The sequence below is a fragment of the Otolemur garnettii genome, unplaced genomic scaffold (assembly GCF_000181295.1).
Source record: "Otolemur garnettii isolate 467f Iridium unplaced genomic scaffold, OtoGar3 scaffold00035, whole genome shotgun sequence".
Taxonomy (NCBI): domain Eukaryota; kingdom Metazoa; phylum Chordata; class Mammalia; order Primates; family Galagidae; genus Otolemur; species Otolemur garnettii.
In genome coordinates, this window is record NW_003852430.1 from 4,597,183 (window position 1) to 4,621,525 (window position 24,343).

The following is a 24,343-nucleotide window of genomic DNA, read 5'->3' on the forward strand; positions in this document are numbered from 1 at the left end:
TTCTTGACCTCTTGACAACAGTGACACAACTGATAGGATGACATACTCTCCTGATTTTCCTCCTACCTCACTGACCAGTCCTTCCCTGTTTCCTCTGATGGATCCTGCCCTCTGTTTCTTCTGCAACAGAGCCCTAAGCTCAGTCCACTGCTGGTTCCTCTCCTCTGTTTATCTGTACTCATTTCCTAAATTATCTCACCTACTCTCACATCTTTATATATGTCTATGTACCAAATTTGTACCTCCAACATGTTCAAAAATGCATTCTTAACCCACCTGCTATGATCTAAAATTTATTCTTTCCAAAATTCACCTGGAGATTTAATAGCCACTGTAACAGTTTTAAGAGGCAGGGCCTTTAAAAGATGATTAGGTCACAGGAACGCCATCCCCATGAATGGATTAAGGTTGTCATCTGGAGTTGGGCTAATGATTGCAAGAGTGAATTCCTGGTAAGGAACGAGGAGTTCTGCCCCCTTATTCTTTTGCTTTCCCCCAACCCTCCGCCTCCTAGCTCATGCTTTCACCACACGCTGCATCCAGGCACACCCTCTCCAAATGCTGGCACCATGCTTTTGGACTTTGCAGTCTTCAGAACCATGAGCCAAGTAAACTTTTTTAATATACATTATGCAATCTGTAGTATTCAGTCATACCAACATAAAATAGATGAAGATACCCCCACAGAACCTATATCTCATTCAGTTTCTCCTAGTGTAGCAAATGGCACCACAATCCACCTGGTGGCTCAGGCTAAAATCTTTTGATTCTTCTTTGATCCTTCTCTTTATTTCACACCCCACATTGCCTACATTTTTTTGCAATTCTGGTGAGATTTACCTCAAAAATAATCCTGAATCTGATCACTTTTCTATTCTACCACATCACCCTAGTCCAGGTTACTCTTATCCCTCATTTAGAATCATGAAATATCCTTTTTCATAGTCTTCCTTCTTCCACTCTTGTCTCTGAAATCTACTCTCCAGATAACATTCATATTCATCTTTTTAAATCATAAACCAAAACCGGTCACTTCATTTCTCAAAGTCCCTAGAATGGACTGTCATCATGCTCTGCAGCCAATCACACAGCAGCTCTTTGGCTCCTCCCCCTCTTTTTGCTCTATAAAGAGTCCTAAGCCCAGCCCACTGCCAGCTTCTCTCCTCACCACTTTGTTATCTCTCCAGCTTCCCTGCTTTGAGAATCTTTCTCTAGAGAGGATCACCTATTTATCTAACCCCTTCCTGTGCAACACTGGTATAAAAGGCCTCAGCACGTCACTATTCTTCAAAAGCTGGCTAGTGGGTTTGTATTAATTTCTTAGCAAACCTCTCTCAGGAACTTAAGCAACTCTTCTATCCTAATGGCTGAAGTATTGATGATTTAAAATAAGGTCTGCAGTTTTTTCATTTCTTGAGCATTGTTGATTCATGATACAACATTCCCACCCCTTCAGGGTAAAAGTTAATATTTCATGATAAAGTTAATGTTTCATGATAAAGAAACTCTTTAGGAAAAGCTACCTTTGGTAGCAATTATTATTTAACATTTGAAAGCTACTTCTTAATGTTTATTTGCTCTTATAAACATGTTGACAGTGACTTACCTCTAAAATTTGCCTAAAATGCCTTAAAGCTGATGCAATTTATGTTCCCTTTAAATGTCTCTAGACGTCTCTTGAACTTTAGAGGATTTTTTTAAAGTCAGACTACAAGTATATTCTAGTGCATCTATTCTTTGGGAAAATAATATCAACTTTAAAAAAAAATTTTACTTGATTATTTCCACAGTCACGCAGGAAAATAAGAATAGGATTTCTAAAACTAGTCCTTTATGGTGCTACAAACGCATTGGAAAACTTTTAATTGTAGAAAAGATGTATTGAATTTTGAAGTAATGTAACTAAAAAGTTACTAGAATGCTCATTCTATTGACCAAGCTGGCCTCAACGTTACCCTTAGCCTGACTAACTTAAGCGGGCAGTCTTCCCAACTCCACACCTCCCTGTTCTTAGAGCATGTACTTTAGAGAACCTGTAATTCTGTATTCTTTCCCCTTGAGATGTAGATCTTTTAAAAAGATTCTTGCCAACTTTATACCCAGGAATGTCTAATGTCTTTCTTAAGGATCTAGGAATATAGTACCCTATCTTCCAGTATCTGTGGGAAGGTAGGATCCTAACTTTGGTGGGCACCACTCAACAAACACAGATAGCCTAATCACAGAGAAAAACAATTGAAAACTGAGGACTAATTCAATGTGCTTCGTCTCATTAATCAACCTTCCAGCTTAAGTCTTCTAGTACTTTTCCAGTAGCTCACCCAAAGCACTCAAAAACTCTCTCTCCTTCTGCTTCAGCAGCAGAATTCAGTCTCTCTCCTCAAGCAGTAGTCATGAATAAAGTCTTCTGTGCATGTTTAACTTTGCCCAGTCCAATCTTTACTTTGACACTATAATCCCAGTACTGGAGATGACTAAGCTTTCAGTACTCACAGGCTTACCATCTTGACCAGGTTGTCCAGGGTAGCCAGGACTCCCAGGCAGTCCAGGGTCACCCTAGGAAGAAAAAAAAATTCTCAGTACAAAACAACCAACCACATTGGTACAACCAGGACCCATTGAGGGTCAAGGCCAATTCCATTACTTGAGGCTTTTGTATATTAAAAACAAAAGTCTCAAACTGGGGTTAGAAAAACTGTATCAAATAATAAAATACAAACTTAAAATAAGAACTTTTATTGTATCATTCAGTGATTTATTTCTGTGAGCACATGAGGTATAACAAGTACTTTTCACTGATGTAAAATGTTGATATTTTGACATGATACATTTTTAGAATTTTGAACAAACTATGAAGGATCATAGAAAATGTGTTTTCCATGATAGCAATATTTGACTCATAAGTCTATGGACTTAATTCTTTCCTAAATGTTGTACCACAAATATCAATATCCTCTAATATACTAATTCAATTCGTAATTATTTTAAAAATAATCCATAGACCATGTCATCTCACATGCAAGACTCAAGATTAAAGCTGTATACCAGTCACTTCTTTTAATCCTGTCAATATGTCACTTTGTCCATATTTTCTACCTCAAATTTTAATATAATACTGAAATCTTAAAACTTTGATATTTTTGTGAGACCAAGGCCCAGGCCAAATAACTCTCTGTCAACCCCCATAATCCTTTAGTATATGGAATATATTAGAAATGTAAAAATGACCTTTGTCCTCACAAACCAAAGATCTTCAAAGAAGACTATTGTATACTATATTGTAACGGCCTGGGGCACATTCTATGGCCAGTACTGAGGATTCAAATAACTACCATCCATGTAGAAAGGCAATGAAAGTAATACTTTTTGTGAGATAAGGGTACTTTATAATTCTAAGAATATTTTTAAAGTAATCATATTTATATGTCCTGAGTCCATGAAATCCATGTGGGGCACTTTGTTGAAAAATATGAAGTCTCCACCATCAGTCTCCACCTCCCACATAGAGGCAACCGATTTTCATTCAATCATTCTTCATTACTGTTATCAAGAAATCATTCACATAGGACCCCAGCAATGGAGGGTACTTTTACAGAGCCAAAGTTGCTGCTCTGAAATAGCACTTCAGATTCCTGGCCAGAGAGATTTGTTCCTGAAACATAACAGGGAAAATGGAAAGAACTAAGTGAACTCTATTAAGGAACCAATAAAGAAGGGATAGGCTATTCATTTAGAAGCCATCCCGTGATGCTGAGCATCAGAAAAGGCTGAGAAGAGGAAAGCATGTTTTTTTTTTTTTTCTTTTTAAGCGAGAAAGAAGAGCTGTAAAAACAGAGAGGATGGGGGAAATAATTCTGCCTCATGTAATGTCTTACTAAAGAGATATAATTTGTAATTCTAATCCAAGGACTTGCCGTGCTGGCTGAGTGTTAGGGAGCGACTTTTAGGGTCTCTAGGGAGTGAGAAATTCCATCTTATTTTGAAAAGATCCTCATTAATCTCCAATCTTCTGTCATTTTTCCTTATCCATATTCAAATTGGATTTGCTGCCTTTCAAAAAATTCCATCTTTTTCTTCTCCTGGGGGGAAAAGAATTTCTTCCTTTTCCACTTAAGAGTCACTTAAGAGACAAAATTCCCTATCACTGTTCCTTTCTTGTTATTGAATTTTTTCCTTGTGTCTTTTTCTATTGAACCACTATGTAAGTTCTTAGATTACTAATCACCTATTCATATGAGTAGTGTTTTCTCAAAGTTTTCCATTAGTTAAGTCTCTATTTATCAGTTGGACTGAGGTTCTATAAGAAGAGCCTTTAGTTTTGCACAGTGTTGGCTATCAAGGGGAGATTCAATAACTACTTTATGATTGATTATTTCAAATCACACCTCCTGGCAATGACTCGCTTACTAGCAAAATATTAATATCAGCTTAACCTATGATATCAAAAGTATCTGAGAAGGTTTAACATCTACTACTACGATAGGCTAAAATCAAATTGTGGCACAAAAACAAAAGGGACTAGTGTTTTTGTGCTACATAAAATTACAAATCATACTTAATAATGATAGAGCTCTTCTGTAAATTGACCACCCAAGGACTATAACAGGCTGCTCAACATACGGAGGTAGTCAACATAAAGAACCAGGCCTACTGTACTGATGTGTACATGTGGTGCATGTCCAGTCTATAAAATTTAGGTCAACTTAAGGAGGTGATCAATGTCAGGAGGTGATCAACTATGGAAGTTCTACTATTTTTAAATTAATCAAAATTAAGTTCCCCAATAAAATCATCACCTACAAAATAAATCCAAAGCAACTTCATAAGGACTATAAGTCTGGTTAGTAGCCCCAGAGGGAAAATAATCTTTATGTAGGTTCTATTATTACTGTTAGATTTTACTAGTTATTTTGACTATTAACCTCCTGAATTATTTCCAAAAAAACATTCCATAAAATTGGAAGGATATGTTTAGCTGATTGACAACAAGTCCAATTATAATAAAAATTTAATTTTATTACTCTAATAAAAGCTGACACCCAATTTTTATTGTTTACTATATGCTAAGTACTTATCTAAAAGGTTGACATATATTTAATTACTTAATTCTCATAATAATCCTATGAAGCAGGCATTTTTATTCTCCTTTCCATATAGGAAAACTGAGGCCCAGGGAAGTTAGGTAACTTGGCCAAGGTCACCCAGCAGTAGTAGAGATGCTATTAAGGCCCAGCCTGTTCAGCGCTCAGGCCCAAGCTCCTAAAGGCTATGATTCCTGCCCATGTTAATATGTATAAACTGATCAGAACCAGACCTGGGAACTGCTGAAAAAATTTAACATGGAAAAAATTTTCCAAATACATTAAATTGGACATGTGACTCGTTACAACTGGGACCAAAGTTCCAATCCACTTCATTCTAATTTAATTGAAACATTTGCACATTTTGCATTTTTAAGAATATGTATTTAGCAAAAAGCAAAATACATATGTATGTTTAATTGAATTTGTGCCAGGGGATTTTTGAGTTGTTGCCCGGAGTGGAAATGTCATGGACTAAACTAAAACATCTCTGAATGTGGCCTCTAAAGTAGTATAAATATAAATAAGTTAGAAACAGCTGTGCTCGCAAAAGTAAGCTAATATTTTAAGTTGTTCATCGAAGGCAAATGTCTCTGGAACTCGTCCCTTAGTCCCCATTACTGTGTTTTCAAGACCTCTTCTCAAAACCCTTATGCCTTCATGCTACCCCTCTGGTCCCCACAGAAGTATCTGACTTAAGACCTTTTCCACTCTTCAAAAATAACCTCTTCCCTCCTAGGAATCTAAATATTCCCTAAGATTAGAAAGAATCCCACTTGTTGTAGGAAAATTAACATAAAAGTATAAATGCCCAGTGGAAATGCCAGTGGCCCCTGAATTCTTCCAGAGGTTTTTGTGTTTTACACAGAAGGTACTTTGATAGTCCAAATGAATCTTTAATTGGTAGAATTATTACAGTGACTCAAAGGACATCCACAGGGATGTGGCTATAGAGAAAGTAATGTTTTCAGAGCAAAGAAGTTATTAAGAAATTGTCCCCAAAATTAAAAAAAAAGCCTGCTTTCCATTTCTAAACTAATAGATGTAACATTTAAAGTTAGATAAAAGGTGAAGGGTTTGTCCCCACTATTATGCCGATGGCTACCAAGGTGAAGGAAGATGCTCCCATTTGCATGTATGGGTCTTTGGAAAGGGAGTTGTTTGCAAAAGGGAAATTGCCTGGATCTTCCACAGAGAACAGAAACAACCTACATAGGCTAATTCCGGGGAGAAGTAAATCTTATTTTTCCAATGATTTCATCATTTATTCAGCAAAAATTATTCCTGTTAAGCAGTGTGCCAGACACTAGAATTCCAAAGGAGAACTTTCTTTTAATTAACCTTCATTGTGAACCAAAGAAGGGCTCGCATATTAAAAATGATTCCAATAGATTTACCAGTTAGTCATTCCCTATGGTTGGCATTAGGGATAAAAAAATGAATAAGCAATTCTTCCAGTGGTTCACAGTTCAATGACAGATAATATTTTTTGACGCTTCACAAAGCATTACAATGACATGGTAAGTCTGAGTGTGGAGCAATTTGATCTGGTTTTGCAAGAAGATTGTCACGTTGTTCAGAACTTAGTTTTAAAGGGATGACTTTCTTTACCTTAGAATAATCACTTACCACTTACCAGCACAATAATTTCTCAACTGTTTCAGTCTGATGACTCAACACCCAACTACCCAAATTCTATTTCTGGTTAATAGAAAGGCTAGGTCTGTTCTTCATATGTGACTCTATTCAATAGACATCTACAAAACTGCCTAGAAAGTATCTAACAAAAATGGGCAGTAAGTATCGAGGGATCTAAGGTGAAATTGTCTTATCTGTTTTAGGTCAGGTTCTGTGGAACTAATTAAAATCAATTTTTTGAAGCCAGAAAAGGCATCTCTGAGTGTTTCTATGGATTCTGTTTTTCAAGTACAGGTCCCTGATCTGGGTAAGGAACCACCTCCAGAGCAGAGTCCTAAAAGGATGGAAGAGTGTGTGTTCCCGTCCTCCTGCCAGATTCTCGGAAGAAAATGGAAAGCAGATCAAGAAGCCACGCCAACCTGAAGGCTGGTGGAAAACTGCAATTTCACTTAGAGTAGTAGGTGGCAATGGGGTTAGATTATGACTAAGAAAAGAGAATGAAAATGAGGAACACATGAATCTTGAAAAGGTTGGAATTAAAAGCCTCCACCAGATAAGACAATGGGTGTGTTAAAAATTTAGTGTATAGAAGTGCATTAATGTACATAGTTACCGTTCAATAAAAAAAAAAAAAGAAAAAAAAAATTTAGTGTATAAACTATGTGAATGAAAATACGTGTCACTACAAGACAAATATTGGACCATGATATTTGGAAACATCAGAGGCTTGCTCAGGTGCCTATTCCACGGTGAGCAGCCCTCTGGAGACTCTGGAGGTGGCCTGACCCTCCTGGACAGTCAGAAAAACACTCTGGGCTTTAAGAGGTCTTGAAGAGAATCTTGAAAAGGTTGGAATTAAAAGCCTCCACCAGATAAGACAATGGGTGTATTAAAAATTTAGTGTATAAACTATGTGAATGAAAATACGTGTCACTACAAGACAAATATCGGACCATGAATGAAGCATCAGGAAACATCAGAGGCTTGCTCAGGTGCCTATTCCACAGTGAGCAGCCCTCTGGAGACTCTGGAGGAGGCCTGACCCTCCCAGACAGTCAGGAAAACACTCTGGGCTTTAAGAGGTCAGAACATGTTCTCTCATGTTCACACTGTATCTCCTGCAGACAAAAGCATTTTTATGTATAATATTCCAAGTCAAACAAACTATATAATTTTTTTATCTTATTTCAGATTACTGTGAGGGTATAAATGTTTAGGTTAAATTGTTTTCAATTCTAAGGTAAAGTAGGTTGCAGCTGAGCCCTTCATCCAGGGGGCAAGCTGAACACCCTCACATTGTGCACGTTAGGTGAGATCCCACCAATTACCCTCCCACCTCCCACCTGCTCTCTTTTTCTCCTCTCCCCTCCCCCATGCAAAACTACACTTGTATTTTTTCATTCATATTGGCAGTTGTTTATATATTGGTTTCATATTAGTATTAAATACACTGAATATTTTTTTAAGAATCTGCTGATAGGGCACACTGAGCTATCTTATGGGAGTATGTATTCTCATAGGAGAATGTTATGAGCCATTCACCTTTATGTCAAGGCATTTTAAATAATACGTGGTTATGTAAACTAAAGAACACTTGAATTAACGTTCCTAAATGCAATCTAAAAGTAGCTTATAAGAATAAATTGATTATCCTGTACTGTAGTGCAATTCCAAGTCAAACAGAGATTTCCTTTGAAGGAGATATTGAATGTATACTTCTTAAACTACATTTCTTAATTTTAACAGCTAAGCATAAAAATGGTTGTCAAAACATGCCCAAAAGAGGGGAAGAATTATTTCAGCTCAGCAGCCCAAAACTAAAACTTTTTCAGTTACAGTAATTGAACCACTAATTTAAAAATTCAGTCTAAATGAACATTTCAATTCATATTAAGCAAAAATCCTTAAGATCACTTTAACTAAGAGATGATTAATATGCATAAACACTTTTTTCTGGCTAGGAACTCGTGCTTTCTTTCATATTACACATTTTTTTTCATGTAAGTGATATCCTTAAATAATGATAAATAAATAAGATTTATCTATAGTGGGCAAACCACTTAACTTCTCAGTATTTTGGGCTGTGCCTATGTGATACCACAGTAAGTATCAACATAATTAAAAACATGAAATAGCATGTTCGGATCATATTGTTATGCAAAAACTAACTTAACACAAAACAGTAAGTACACCATGACTCTAGTCATACAAAAATCCATACGTGCACATACGCATACAAATAAATCTATAAATGCAACAGGAACGTATGCATATATGGAAAAAGACTAAAAGAATATCCTTTCCTTAAGTAACTATTAGATGATTAAGTGAAATAAATATAATGCCTCCATTTTTAGAATTAGTTATCAAACTCACAATATTAAAATCAATTTAAGATTTCTACTTCATTTTGCCATCTGAAAATCATTTTAACAAATTACAAGTACAGACATTGAAGAATTTAGACCAAGTCTTAACAAATCCCCTTCTTCACTCCTTACCAGGTAAGGAGGTATCACCTTTGGGACCCAGCACCAGTGTTACGGAAAACAAACAATCCTCCCTCACCTTAATGTGTGCTTCAGTTTCATGTGCAAAATTAGTTCAGCTGAGAAGATGCTTTTAAAAGAAAAATCACTACAACTTAGGTTGTAAACTGTTGTAAGAGATTAGGTTGACATTTCATAATAGGGTCGACGGTGATTAGGAGTTTTATGAGTTTACTCAGCTCTTCTTTGTGTGTTTTAACAAAAATAGAAAGGTCCATATCACTCACTTTGGGTCCTTGAAGTCCTGGTTTTCCCGGAGGACAAATACAGGGAGCTGGAGTGGAACCTACGTCGCTGGGGCCATTGAGACACTACAAAGACAGAAGAGGAAATGACCAGCAAGCCTGCAGTGATCCTGACATCCACATGGGTACGTATCTGTGCGTTTGCATAGACTGGTAAAGATATCTTAGTCATTCTCTTAGTCAAATCATAAAACTCTGTAGAGATGAAATACATTCAAATTACATAAAAATGGGTTCTATTGGTCCAATATACTTACGGTTGATAGGAAGGGGCTAAACAGTCCCACCATGCAACTATTACCTTAAAGAGAAGAAGAGCATCCAAGCCTACCTCTCCATTCTGAAAGAAAAACAATAAACGTGTTTTAAAATGTGTTTTTAATTACATTTCTAAATTATCATCCTGATTTATAGATAGTTCATTGTCCAGATTAGAGATGGATGAAGTATCAAAATCAGCAAGATCTAAGATGTTTTCTTTCATCTATCTTAAGATACTATTGCATTTAATTGTAGGATAAGAAAGGAGATTAATGAAAGTGAAGAGGGCAAGAAGAAAATTAAAACATCATAGCTGCTTGATACAGCAGCCATGCAAAATCAAAAATGCCTCATGGTGAGATTTAGATGCTCCTAAACTTCATGGAAATCATTTAAGAACCAGAAAAAAGAAGAGTCAAAACACATCTGAGAAAGTCACAACCTGCTTCATTGAATGTTTATGCACTTTACTTTAGGAAAGTTTCTCCCCAAACAGGTTCTTAGTTAATAACATACAATTTTAAATGGGTCAATAAATTAAAAATTCCAAACAAGAAAAGATTAGATCAAAACACTTGAAGGTGGCAATGGAAGTGTCGAAAGGAGACAAGTCAAATGAAGTCGCAGCTAAAAGGAAGAAAGGACGTATAAGAATATTAAAAAGTGGAGGTAAGAATTCAACCTCTGTAATCTAAATTCTGTGCTTTTATTGTATGGGAGGGGAACAGTAAGGGCCACGTGTCAGGACAGAGATATCAATAAATAAAGTATGTACAATGGACTCTCAAATGCAATGACTTATTACTGCTTTTTGGACAGATTTATATCATAAGTTATAAGTACCTGCAATAAAACTATAATGTTTAAACAATTCTAGAAAACCCAGAATAAATCATTTCTAGAAGGTTCCACATTTGATTTTATGTGCTTCTCTATACCCTCAAATTTTCAGAACATGCATGTTCACAAGTTTGATAGGAAAAAGGAAAAAAGATGATGAGAGCATGCATGCAGATAAAACTGAAAAGAACCATGAATAACTCAAATATCACTGGGAATCTACATGTCAAAAATTGGTACAGCATTACTGTACTTCCATTAGCAACAATACACTATTTATTGCCCGGGGAAGAGGTATTTCTCTCTCTCTCTCTCTGTCTCTCTGTCTCTCTCACATACACACAAACACACACAAGATCTTTTTCCTCCTAAAGCATTAATAACAATAGCTAAACACATTAAAACATTGCTTATATCCTAAAACTGTAAAAATAATGTACTTAGGGAAAAAATAACAGAAAGAAAAGTATTCATCATGGTTTGAAGAAAAACGCTGCTGAAAAATAAACTAATTATTTCTTCCTCCTCAAAACTGTGCTGTCTGGGTTGTCCTGTCCACACATGTAATTAAAGACAATAATGTATTTCACACACTGCTGTTCAGATAGAGCCTTCTGGAATAGGTCTAGTCCTCCTCGCCTGCGCACTGGGCTGGGTAAACACCGCTTCCTTGTGTTCTCTCATGCACACTTACACAGTGGTGACACATTATCATTGGATTTCAGTATGAATCTCAAATTGTAACTTTACTTCCAGTGACAACAAAAAATTTACCTCTACATGTTAAATTCAGTAAGACTCAGATGTTCCTCTACTTTGCATTTATTACCTTGACAGTATTAATGCAATACTCAGGGGAGAAAAATAAGCCATCCTACTTACAAACCCAGGAATCTCACACGCTGTCTCTCGGTTGTTTTGTTCTGGGTCACAATAGATTCGCAACTTCTGGACGTCGAACTAGGAAGATAAACCAGGCAGAGTTAAAGCTGAGGCAGAAGGTAATTGCTTTCTAAGAGCCACTCAGATACACAGAAGCAGCTACTCTAACTAGTAGCTGTGTAAGGTTTGCAGTCACAGCATTTAACTAAAGCATTAAAAACACAAAATTTGAATACCTGACATAGACTGTAAAAATGTAATGCAACCAAACTCCTGGAGAAAAATGACCTAATGGCAGTGTCCCACCTGTGACCCACAAGCTGCATGATGATTTTGTGAAAAAAATTTTTTTTTTACTTATATGGTATCAGATATGACAGAAAGTATGCATGGACCTGTTTTTTTAGGTTATTGGCTTTCATTTGTGCATTTAGTGTGTGGCCCAAGACTTGCAATGTGCGGCAGAAAAGAAAAAAGGTTGGACACCCCCAGTAGCCTCAGGATCAAATCTCGAATTTCCTCTGTAACCCAGTATAACTTTTTTAGTACCTCTGTATTAAAAGCTGGTCTAAAATGTATTTTCTAGGATACATGAAAGCTTCTCCAGGTTTTCTGTGTTTATCCTAAATCTCTACAACATTCCTGATTACATGTGGTGGGCTCGAGAAGCTATCTTTGGCTTCTTTGGTTTTAGAGATGTAGTTGCTGGCATTGAGTGTGGTGTGATAAGCAGGCCCAGCACCTGTTACAGCTTAAATATTTACTACATCTGATGTGTAGTATTAATACGCAGCGACCGCATGTGTAAACACACATTTGAATATGACGTCTCCTCTTACTAGGAACACAGTGGGGGAGATATACTGTTTAAAGAGAAGGATATTTCTTTTTTTTTTTTTTTTTTTTCCAGACAGGAGCCTCAAGCTGTCCCCCTGGGTAGAGTGCCATGGCACCTCAGCTCACAGCAACCTTGAACTCCTGGGCTCAAGCGAGTCTTCTGCCTCTGCCTCCCAAGTAGCTGGGACTACACACAACGCCCGGCTATTTTTTTTTTTTTTTGATTGCAGCCGTCATTGTTGTTTGGCGGGCACGGGCTGGATTCGAACCTGCCACCTTGGGTGTACGTGGCTGGCGCCTTAGCCACTTGAGCCACAGGTGCCCAGCCAAAGAAGGATATTTCTACATGGATTTTACATACACACTTCTCTAGCCAAACATAGATACTCTAGTTTAAAGAGATATCAAAAAAGTCGAAATAAAACAAAACGTTTTTAGGTCTGATTTGAGCACATTACAATCGCTTTATTTTTAAGTAACAGTTTTGTTTGTGGAAAACCCTGACATGCATTAATCTAATTTTACCCTCACAGCTGCAAAGAAATTTTTATAGCCTCCATTTACAGTGGAAACTATATTCTGTTTTCCAAATTCATTATTTAAACTATGTATCTCCTGGGAAACATAAAATTAATGTTTCCTGGAAATGTAGAATCCTACTTTGGATCTAGGGGAACATTTTTCTAAGCATGCTTATAAAATAAAAGGGTTTGATTTTCCATTTTCATACATACACACATATAATTTCACTAATGAACTGACCATACTTTTGTTAAATATCCTGAGGGAATTCATAATTCAGTTAAATACAGTTAAATATAGTAAATACCATTACAATAGACAGCAAAAGGTTCATTTGATGCAATGCAAAAACCGAATCATCATTTATCTACCTGAACAGTTTCTTCCTTCCCAGAATATTTTCCGATTTGGGTTTGCCCACTGATGAAGATCCCTAACACTGGGTGTAAGGGCTTGTTTTCAATTTGTTGATCATCAATGAACAGAGTGACTTCTTCCTCTGTTACTAAAAGACGAATCTGGTGCCAGCCTTCATCAAATATAGTCTGTTGTAAGAAAGTACAGAAGATCCATAAATAATACCCCTAACAATCTTTTCTTTTATTGATTCCCATCTGAGTTATTTTTACATATCTCAAAGTGGTTGGGCCCATGGACTTACTAAAACAACTCCTTCATAATCACAAATGAGCTACTAATCTTGGAATCCAATAGCTTCTCTTACTCCTCACGTTTCCCTCATTGCAACTTTGGACCCCATAACAAGTCCATCTTCCTTGATATTCTCACTCAACTTCCGTGATTCAAACCATCTTGCTCATCTTGACTTCTTCCTCTCCAGTTGCTCACCTACTCTCTCTTTGAGGGCTCCTCTCCTTCAAGCTGCCTTTAATGAGGGCCTTCTGCACAGGTCTGCCCTTCACATTTTTATTCTCCCCTTTGATTATCTCATCCATTCCTATAGCCCAATTATAACTTTTATGTAACAACTCCCAAATCTACTTCAACAGCCCAGACCTCTCTCCTACATGCGCACCCTATAATTCTAATACTGGCTTAGAAGAATTTTGCTAGGATGTCTCAAAACTTAGCTTAACAGAGGACAAAACAAAATAAACTTTCTTTCCCTGAATCAAAATAACTAGCCATATGCAAAGTTCTACCAAATATGTTTCCTCAGCATGATTCAAATCCACTTCTCCATTTCCATTTTCACTACCTAAATTTAGATTCATGAACATCTTGCTTCCATTTCAATAATTTTCAGCTATATCCCTATCTCTTTTCTGTTCCTCTCCAAAGCATCCTTCATACTGCCACTAGAATTAATCTCTCTTCACTAGAGTTTTGTTAGTAGAGGTGCTCCATCTTATTAATCTCTGTATGCTCAGGATGTGGCATAATTCCAGAGTAAAGTTGAAACTATTGTCATGAAGAAAAGAAGGGAAAAGAGAAGAGAGGATTGCTTTGACCATGACACACCCATAATCAACACCTTTTTATGGAATCCTGGCATTCACTGAACAAACAAACCACATCGTATGGCCTCCCAGACCCCTCACACATAGTACTAACTGTCCTTGCCAGCCTTTTCTTCCCTGCACCTTATACTCCAAACACAGGCACACCACTTTATATTCTCTAAATAAAGACCCTGCATTTTACTACACTTCACACATGACTGCCAATTATTGAACCACTGACTTAACGTTCCTTTATATCTCTCTCCACCAAAATCCTATATATATTCTACAAGGTCCAGCACAAAATTATCTCATTTATGACGATTTTCCTATATTTTGTGTTAGAACCCATTTTCTTTTTCACATTCCACTAATGTTTGTATTTCTATTTGATAAGCGTTGTCTTGAATATCTCTTTATAAATAAGCCCCTTAAAGATTAGAAACATGCCTTACTCACTGGCTAGCCTAGCACACTGGCTTTAGTGAAGATAGCATACAATAAACATTTTTTAATTTAATATACTTACTGAGAGAAGAAATTACCCAAATGTACAATTTTTATATATAACCATGTACATTCCAAATTACATACCTTTAGACTACCATAATTACAATAATTAACACAACTTAATTATATGTATTATTGCACTTTTATTCTCAAAACACAACTTAGAAAATAAACTTTTTTAAAGTTTATTTCAACTTTAAAATATGTATTTAAATCCATACTCCTTTTTAGGGAATCAAATGTCCTCCTAACTAGGGTAGATCCTGTACCCAGTATCTACATGGTATGTATGGTATGTATGTATGTATTTGAGACAGGGTCTCACTCTATTGCTGGGGCTATAGTGCTGTGGCATCGTCATACAATCTCAAGCTCACTACAGTCTCAAATTCCTGGGCTCAAGCATTCTCTTTTTTCAGCCTACTGAGTGGCTAAGACTACAGATGTGTGTCACTCAACCCTTCCAATTTCTCTATTTTTGGTAGAAAATGAGTCTTCCTGTGTTGCTCAATCTGGTCTTGACTTTTAGCCTCAAGCAATCCTTCCATCTCAGCATCCTGAAGTGCTAGGATTATAGATGTGAGCCAGACACCTACTCAGACTCTACCAGATATATAATATTCTAGCAGACATGTCTTTATCTCAATATTCTGCAGGACATGCAGTATAAAAAAGACCACGATGGACTTCAAAAACAACCAGACCAAAATTTAATTCCTGATGTCATCACTTACTAACTGTGCTCCTTTCAAGGAGAACTTAATATCCTTGAATATTAGTTTATTTATCTATAAATGGGAGCAGTACCTTCTTCATTGTATGGCTATCATAATTAAATGTGCCTCGCACCTAATAGTAGTCATTCAAAAGATGGTAGTTCCCCTCTGCCCCAGTCCCCTGATTAAGAAACAATTTTCCTTTCTCTGTTATTTTTCAATAGAGCAACATTAAAATGTGAATTCAGTCTTTCTAGTCACATTAAAATTATAGCTCTCTCCAACACACACAAACCCAATGATACTTCCTATGAATAACATAATTATGGTATATCCCAGGCATCCTTACCTTAACTTGAGGGTCAGAAAATGTGACCACTTGTGATCCATTAATTATGCTAGTTGTTGTGAATAACAAGGTTTTGTCCACACCATTTAAGGTAACTGCTATTTGTGGCCTTCCATCAATGGTTAATATTCTCCACAAATCCCACATTTTTTTGACCTTAAATCTCTGAGTAGAGACAAATACATATGATGGAGGAAGACCTTCTGGGAAAACATTGCTAGAAAAAGAAGAACATGTGTAAGTGTAAAGCATTCTTAAGATGTCTATAGACATATACAAACTGTTGTGTCAACATACAATGTTTACCTTGTGGATTCTGATAAATCAACTTTTGATGTTACTTCATATCCTTTTATCTTTGTTGGTGAAAGCTGGATTCTTTTCTTTACCTTTTTCTTCACACCTAAACCTAAAAGAATATCAAATCCCTTCTCATCACGAGCTGCCACTGGAATTCGTGTTGGACAGACAGATTCTACAAGGCAAAAATCAGTGAAGTTGGTTAATCATGGATTACTCCAAAAAGAAGAGAAAAATCAATGAATAAAAGTACTAGGGCATATAAAAATTATGAAAACTATATATGTATACAAATGTATACAAATATATTTTCTGAGAAAATGTGAAAGTATTTTAGGCATTTGAAAGCAGAGTCTCAACTGTCTTCCCCGCCCCCCAAAAAAGGGATAAAAGTAAAACAAAAATGTAAGAGGAACACGTTAATTGAATTTCTTTAAGTTAGCAAATACTGAACTTTCCAATATGAAGCAACCTAATACCTACAGAGGAAGAAAACACTGGAACAATGTTTATATTTCTCACCGAGGATTTGTTATTAATTAGTCATGTTAACTTGGATAATACTCTTAATTTTCTTGTATATTGAAGATGAATTAAAAGATTCCTTTCTTGTATTTCCAGCATGTGAGAAGTAAAAGGTACTTGCTACTCTTTGTGTTCTTTCCAGATCAAGCAACTCATAATTTTATAGTGCAAATATCATTGAGCCTATCACCTTGGATAAAATCTAACCTGCATATTACCTATTCATGAAAGTTCTTCAGATGGGACTATCATCTCATCTATGATTATTTTATATATATATTAATCATATTTATAAATAAATATTTCCTTAAGAATCATTAATGTTATATACGCAGTTATGTAAGTCAGTGATTTTTCAACTTGTGTGCCATAGAACACTGCTGTGCCATGAAAATTTGTAAAGATCATTAATTATTTTTGAAAGAAGTTCAAAGCAGTGTAAGCATATTCTTTTTTTTAATACTCTTTTTTTAAAAATCAACATAATTTAAATGTGCCGTAAGATTAAAATGGTTGAAAAACACTGATGTAAGTAATAAATATATAATATACTTTAGATGAAGAAGACAATAACTGAACTGAAAGATTCACTAGAGGAGTTCAAGAGCAGACTTGATGAAGCAAAAGAAAAAGAATCATCAAACTCAAGAATAGTTCAGCTGAAATTTAGAGGAACAAAAAAGAAAAAAAGTGAAGAAAGCCCAAAAGACTTATGGGACATCAGCAAGCATTTGGGGAGTTTCAGAGAAGAGAGTGAAAAAAGGGCAGAAAGATTATTTTAAAAAATAATGCCAAAAACTCCTCAAATCTGGGAAAGGATATGGACACCCAAATTCAAGAGGCCTAATGTATGCTAAATTGAAACCAAAGCAATCCACTGAAACACATTACAATCAAATTGTTAAAAGTTAAAAACAACACACTGTGAAAGCAAGAAAGAAGAGATTTGTTATGTGCAAGGAAACCTTTATAAGACTGTCAGGGGATTTCTCAATAGAAGTTTTGTAAGCCAGAAGAGAGTGAGATGATATATTCAAACTTCTCAAAGAAAATAAAAACCTGCCAACCAAGAATACTATATCTGCTTCCTTCAAAATAAGGAGAAATAAAGACTGATCTAGATAAACAAAAGCTGAGAGAGTTCACTACCACAAGACCTGCCTTATTTAGAAATACTAAGAAGAAAGTGTTTCAAGTTGAAAGAAAGGGATATTAAGTAGCCACACTAAAGCATAAAAACATATAACTCTCTGGTAAAAGGAAATATATAGACAGACAAAGAATAGCATAATACTGCAATAGGTACATAAAGGACTTCCTTCTAGTATAAAAGATAAGCATAAAAAGTAACTATAGCATAAAAATAAGTTAATAGCCACAAAATATAAGAAGATGCGGTTTGTGACATTAATAACATAATGGACAGGGAGTAAAAGCACAGACTATGTATATCCAATTGAAGTTCTTACCAGATTCATACAAATTGTTATATGACATTTTATGTAACCTCCATGGTAACTACATTAAAAAGCTCATGAAAGATAAGCAAAAGAAAAAAATAAGGAATCACAAAGATGACAGCAAAATAGAAAATATGGATGAAAGGCCACAGGACAGACAGATAATAATTAGTAAAATGGCAATAGTAATTATTCTTTATCAGTATTATTTCAAGTACAAATGGACTATACTGTCCAAAGTACATAGAGAGGACGAATGGATTTTTTTAAAGATCCAACTATATGTTGTCTATGAAAGACTCACTTTAAGGACACACATAAGCTAAATGGAAATAAATGGAAAAACATATTCTATACAAATGGCAGCCAAAACAAGAACAGCTGTCTATACTTATATCACACAGTAAAAAGCCATCACAAGAGACAAAGAAGAATATTCTATTATAATAAATAGATCAATTCACAAGAAAGATATAACAATTATAAGAATATATGCATCCAACATCATGACACCAAAGTGTTTGTATGAAGCAAACATTTATAGAACTGAAGGGAAAAAATAACAGGAACATCATAATGGTAGGGGATTTCAATAATGATTAGAGCATCCAAGCAGAAGATCAATAAGAAAACAGAGGACTAATACAATACTATAGGCAAAATGAACCTAACAGACATATACAGAATATCCCACCCAATATCAATAGCATACACATTCTTCTCAAATGCACATGAAACATTCTCCAAGATAGAGTACATGTTAGGTCACAAAACTAATATTATTTTAAAAGATTGAAATCATACCAATATAGTTTCCAAACACAATAGAATAAAACCAGAAATTAATGGTGGAAGGAAACTGGAAAATTCACAAATATGTAGAAATATCTTAAACAATCACTGAGTCAAAGAAATCAGATAGGGCATTAGAAAATATCTGGTGATAAATGAAAATAAAACTAAAATTTATGAGATCTGGAAAAGTAGTACAAAGAGAGAAGCAATAAATACCTTCATTAAAAAAGAAGAAAGATTTCAAACAACATGACTTTAGGCCTGAAGGACCTAAAGAAGAACAAACTAGGCCCAAAGTTAGCAGAAGGAAGGAAATAATTTGGATTAGAGAAGAAATAAATGAAATAGAGAATACAAAAAAAAAAGTAGAAAAAAGGTAACACAACTATGAGTTTCTTTTTGGAAAGGTCAATAAAATTAACAGATCATAAGGGAACACTTCTACACTGCTGGTGGGAATGCAAATTAATTCATACCTTTTGGAAAGACATCTGGAGAACACCTAGAGAACTAAAAATAGACCTGCCATTCGATCCTGTTTCCTTTATTAGCTATATATCCAGAAGACCAAAAATCACATTACAACAAAGATATTTGTATCTGAATGTTTATTGCAGCCCAATTCATAATTGCTAGGTCATGGAAGAAGCCCAAGTGCCCATCGACCCATGAATGGATCAATAAGTTGTGGTATATATACACCATGGAGTATTATGCAGCCCTAAAGAAGGATGGAGACTTTCCCTCCTTCATGTTTACATGGATGGAACTGGAAAATGTTCTTCTTAACAAAGTATCTCAAGAATGGCCCTATTTTGAAACTAATTTATAGCTTTCATAGGAATGTTATAACCTAATTATAGCCTTATAATATGGGGAGGGGGGTGGGAGAGGAGAGGTGAGGGGAGTGGATAAGTCAAGGGAGAGTGATTGGAGGGGTCACCTCTATGGTTTATCCTACAAGGGTACAAGTGAATCTTTCTAAAAGCAGAGTATGAATGTCTTAACTCAATAACTAAGAAAATGACATGAAGGCTACGTTAACCAGTTTGATGAGAGTATTTCAAACTGTATATGAAAACACCACACTGTACCTTGTGATTGCATTAATGTACACAGCTATGATTTAATAAAAAAACCTTTAAAAAAATTAACAGATCATTAGCAAAATTATGAAAAAGAGAGAAGATTCAAATAAAAATTAAAAATGAAAGAAAAGATATTATGATTGACAACAGAAAAACAAAATGGATTTTAAGAGAATACTATGAATAACTATATATCAACAAACTGACAGCCTAGAAGAAATGGATAAATTTCTGAAAATATACAACCTCCCAAAACTGAAACATGAAGAAATAGAATGTCTGAACAGACCTATAATAAGTAAGAAGGTTAAATCAGTAATAAAACACCCCAGCAAAGAAAAGCCTAGTAAAAGATTGCTTCACTAGTGAATCCTACCAAACATTTAAGGAAATAATGCCAATCATTATTAAACTCTTTCCAAAAAATTGAATAGGAATGAATGCTTTGAAATTCCTTTCATAAGACCAGCATTGTTGTGATAACCAAAGTCAGAAAATGATACCATAATAAAATAAAACTACAAGCCAATATATAGTATCCTTTAGGAATACAGATGTAAAAATATTCAGCCAAATACTAGCAAACTCAGTTCAACAGCACATTAAAAGGATCATACACCATGATTAAACAAGACTTATTCCTGGAATGAAAAACATTTCAACATATAAAATCAATAAATGTTATATAAAAGGACTAAGGATAAAGATAACATGATCATCCCAAAAGATGCAGAAAAAGCATTTGATAAAATTTAAAACTCCATCATGATATAAACATTCAACAAACAAGGAATAGAAGGAAATTACCATAATGAAAGCCATATATGAAAAGCCTCCAGCTAGCAGCATAATTAATAGTAAAATATTAGAAGCTTTTCCTCTAAGATCAGGAACAAAACAAGAATGTCTACTCTCACTTCTATTTAACATTGGACTAACCAGAGTAATTAGGCAAAAATAAAAAGGAAGCAAAACGGGGGGAAAAAAAAGAAATAAAATTATTTCTGTTCACAGGTGACATGATCATACATGTAGAAAACCCTATAGATTCCATATGGAAGATCTCACACAAAATAAAACTCTTAGAATAAATTGATTCAGCAAATTAATAAAAAAATAAAAGATTTAATAAAAAAATCTTTTAAAAGATTTTGTGGGATACAAATTCAGTGTGTTAAATTCTTTTATACAATACCACCACACAATTAGGAAAAAAAATAAGAAAATAATCCCATTCATAATTACATCAAAAGGAATATTTAGAAATAAATTTAACCAAAGAGATGGAAGCCTTGTACACTGAAAACTACAAAATAGTGATGAAATTTAAGAAGACACAAGCAAATGAAAACATACCCTGTGTTCACAGATTGGTAGGCAATATTATTAAAACATCCATACTACCCAAAGTGATCTACAGATTCAATTTCATGAAATTCTTATAAAAATCCCAATGGCATTTTTTACAGAAATAGACAAAGCAATCCTAAAATTCATATGGAATTTCAAAAGACCCCAAACAGCCAAAATAATCTTCAGAAAGAACTAAGCTAGAAGACTCACACCTTCTGACTTCAAAATACATTACAAAGCCACAGTAATCAAAACAGTATAGTATTGGCATAAAAACAGGTACACAAACCAGCAGAATAGGATAGACAACCAAGAAAACAATCTTTGTTCACATCTATCAATGGAATTATCTTTAACAAGGATCCCAAGAGTACACAGTGAGGAAAGGATAGTCTCTTCAACAAATGGTGCTGAGAATATTGGATATCCACATGCAAAAGAATAACATCAGAGCCTTATTTTCTACCTTACGCAAAAATCAATGCAGAACGGATTAAAAACTTAACATAAGAACCGAAACTAAAATTCCTAGAAGAAAACACAGGGGGAAATTTTCATAGCATCTGTCTGGTAGTGATTATATGGATTACTACCAAACACACAGGCAATAAAACCAAAAATAGACACGTGGGACTACATCAAACTGAAGGTCTTCTTTTCAGGAAAGGAAAAAATCAACAGAGTGAAAAGGCGACCTGAAACATGGGCCAAAATGTTTGCAAACTATATGTCTCATCAGGGTTATTATCCAAAACAAATAAGAAACTCTTTCAACTCAATGACTAAAAAACACAGATAAAAAAATGAACAAAGGATTTGACTAGACATTTCTCCTAAGAAGACATACAAATCTTCAACAGGTAAAGATGCTCAACACACCTAATCAACAGAGAACACAAGTCAAAACCACAAGGAAGTATTGCCTTATACATATTAAGTTGTCTATTACCACCCCTCCAAAAAAAAAAAAAAAGAAAGAAAGAAAGAAAAAGACGGAAAGGAAGGAAGGGAAGGAGGGAGGCAGAGAGCGGAAAAAGAAAATAGCAAATGTTGGCAAGAATATGGAGAAATTGAAATTCTTGTGCATGACTGATAGAAATGTAAAATGGTGCAGTCACTATGGAAATTCCTCAAAAAAATAAAACTATAACTACCATAGGAGACAGCAAATCTCTGAGTACTTATCCAAAAGAATTGAAAACAGACTTTGAAGAGATATGTGTACTCCCATGTTCCTATCAGCATTATTCACAATAGCCAAGAGGTGGAAACAACTTAATGATGTCTAAGGATGAATAAATGGATGAGGAAACTGTGGTATACAACATGCAATGAAATATTATTCAATCACAAAAAAGAAGATCATCCTGCCATATGCAACATGGATGGACTTTGAAGACATTATGCTAAGCAAAATAACCCAGTCACAGAAGGGCAAATACTGCATGATTCAAATTCTAAGATATATTTAAAGCAGTCAAAGTTATGTAAACAGAAAATGGAAGAGGGGTTCCAGCAGCTAGAAAGGAAAAAAAGGGAAATTTTATTTCCTGGTTACAGAGTTTCAATCAAGCAAGATAAAGTACTGTAAACATCTCTTGTATGACATTGCAGTTATAGTTCACAGTACTGTACACTTAAAACTTTCTTAAGGGGGTAGATTTCAGGTTATATGTTTTATACAAATAAGGGGAAGGAAAGTAGCAGTAGCAGTAATAGACACACAGGGCAAAAAAGGAACATTGCTCATCCAGAATTATGGTCCTGATACAAGAAAAATATCGGCGGCTTGTTGCCCATGGATCAGTGAGTAGTGTACTGGCCACATACACCAAAGCTGGCGAGTTTGAGCCTTGCACAGGCCTGGTAGACAACAATGACAACTGCAACCAAAAAAAATATATATGGCGCGGGGGGGGGGGCCTGTAGTCCCAGCTATTTGGGAGGCTGAGGCAAGAGAATTGCTTAAGCTCAAGAGTTAGAAGTTGCTGTGAGCTGTGACACCACTGCAGTCTACTGAGGGCAACATAGTGAGACTCTGTCTCTAAAACAAATAAATAAATAAAAATAAGAAAGAAAAATATCAGAGACAATAGGTCCACAAAGATGAAAGAAACTGTGTGAAACAAATAGGTAAATAACATTTTGCACATTGGGGATCAACCACACTAGAGTAAAAAAACAAACACTATTAGGAAACAGTAATCTTGTGTTTTAAGCTCTTCAAAATAGAAGTTTAATTATGTACCCCTCTCCCAAAAAAGCACCTGAATTTGTCAAATGATTTGAATACAAATTAAATGAGTTGAAGCTGCTGTAACACAGCAAGGCATTGGTTTAGGGTATTAATCACAGTCTAATACTGTATTAAAATGCAAAAACAAACCATATGAATTCCCTAATTTCAAAATCTATGGATAAAAGACAGCTATTGTACAGCGTGCAAATGAACTGAATAGACACAGAAATTACTTACATTCTTTTTCTTTTGAGTGTGGATGAAAAGGTATTTGGCAAGATCTCAACTTTCATTTTTTTTATAGATTGTACATTCTAGCTGAGTCTTTAACTCTTTTAAACACAGCTACTCTTTCAAGTGTAATTAGAATTTTGAAAATAGAGTGCATTTTCCAAAATACATATCGAAAGAAAAAGTCTTTGAAGAGAGTGCTGAACAAACATCTTTAATTGGTTAAGTTTATATTTTTGGATAAAAATGAATAACTGAAATTTCTCTAGGAAAAGTGTTTTAGTGGTAAAATATTGCTGGCTCCAAAACCAAAGAATTGTGACTAATATGGCAACATATTAAACAAAATCCAAATCTCTCTGGCCTGTTCAGGATGATAAAAATCAACACAGTCGTACTTTGGGGATTCATAAAAAAAGAATAACTTTGATGAATATTAGCATTTGTTACAGTACCTTT

General features: G+C 35.1%; 1 protein-coding gene across 2 annotated transcripts in view; it reads right to left on the reverse strand.

The window, feature by feature from the left end:
- Positions 1-24,343, reverse strand: part of COL21A1 (collagen type XXI alpha 1 chain) — a 122,722-nt gene that overhangs the window by 93,669 nt on the left and 4,710 nt on the right. The window contains exons 3-9 of one of the 2 annotated variants that reach the window (XM_003789660.3): positions 16,200-16,368; positions 15,894-16,110; positions 13,227-13,400; positions 11,497-11,574; positions 9,845-9,853; positions 9,496-9,579; positions 2,494-2,556 (exon numbers count right to left, since the gene is read on the reverse strand). In XM_003789660.3, the coding sequence (XP_003789708.1) occupies positions 2,494-2,556; positions 9,496-9,579; positions 9,845-9,853; positions 11,497-11,574; positions 13,227-13,400; positions 15,894-16,110; positions 16,200-16,368 (794 nt within the window). The remainder of the gene's footprint in view (positions 1-2,493; positions 2,557-9,495; positions 9,580-9,844; positions 9,854-11,496; positions 11,575-13,226; positions 13,401-15,893; positions 16,111-16,199; positions 16,369-24,343) is intronic. The other variant, XM_023513144.1, reaches the window with a different exon arrangement.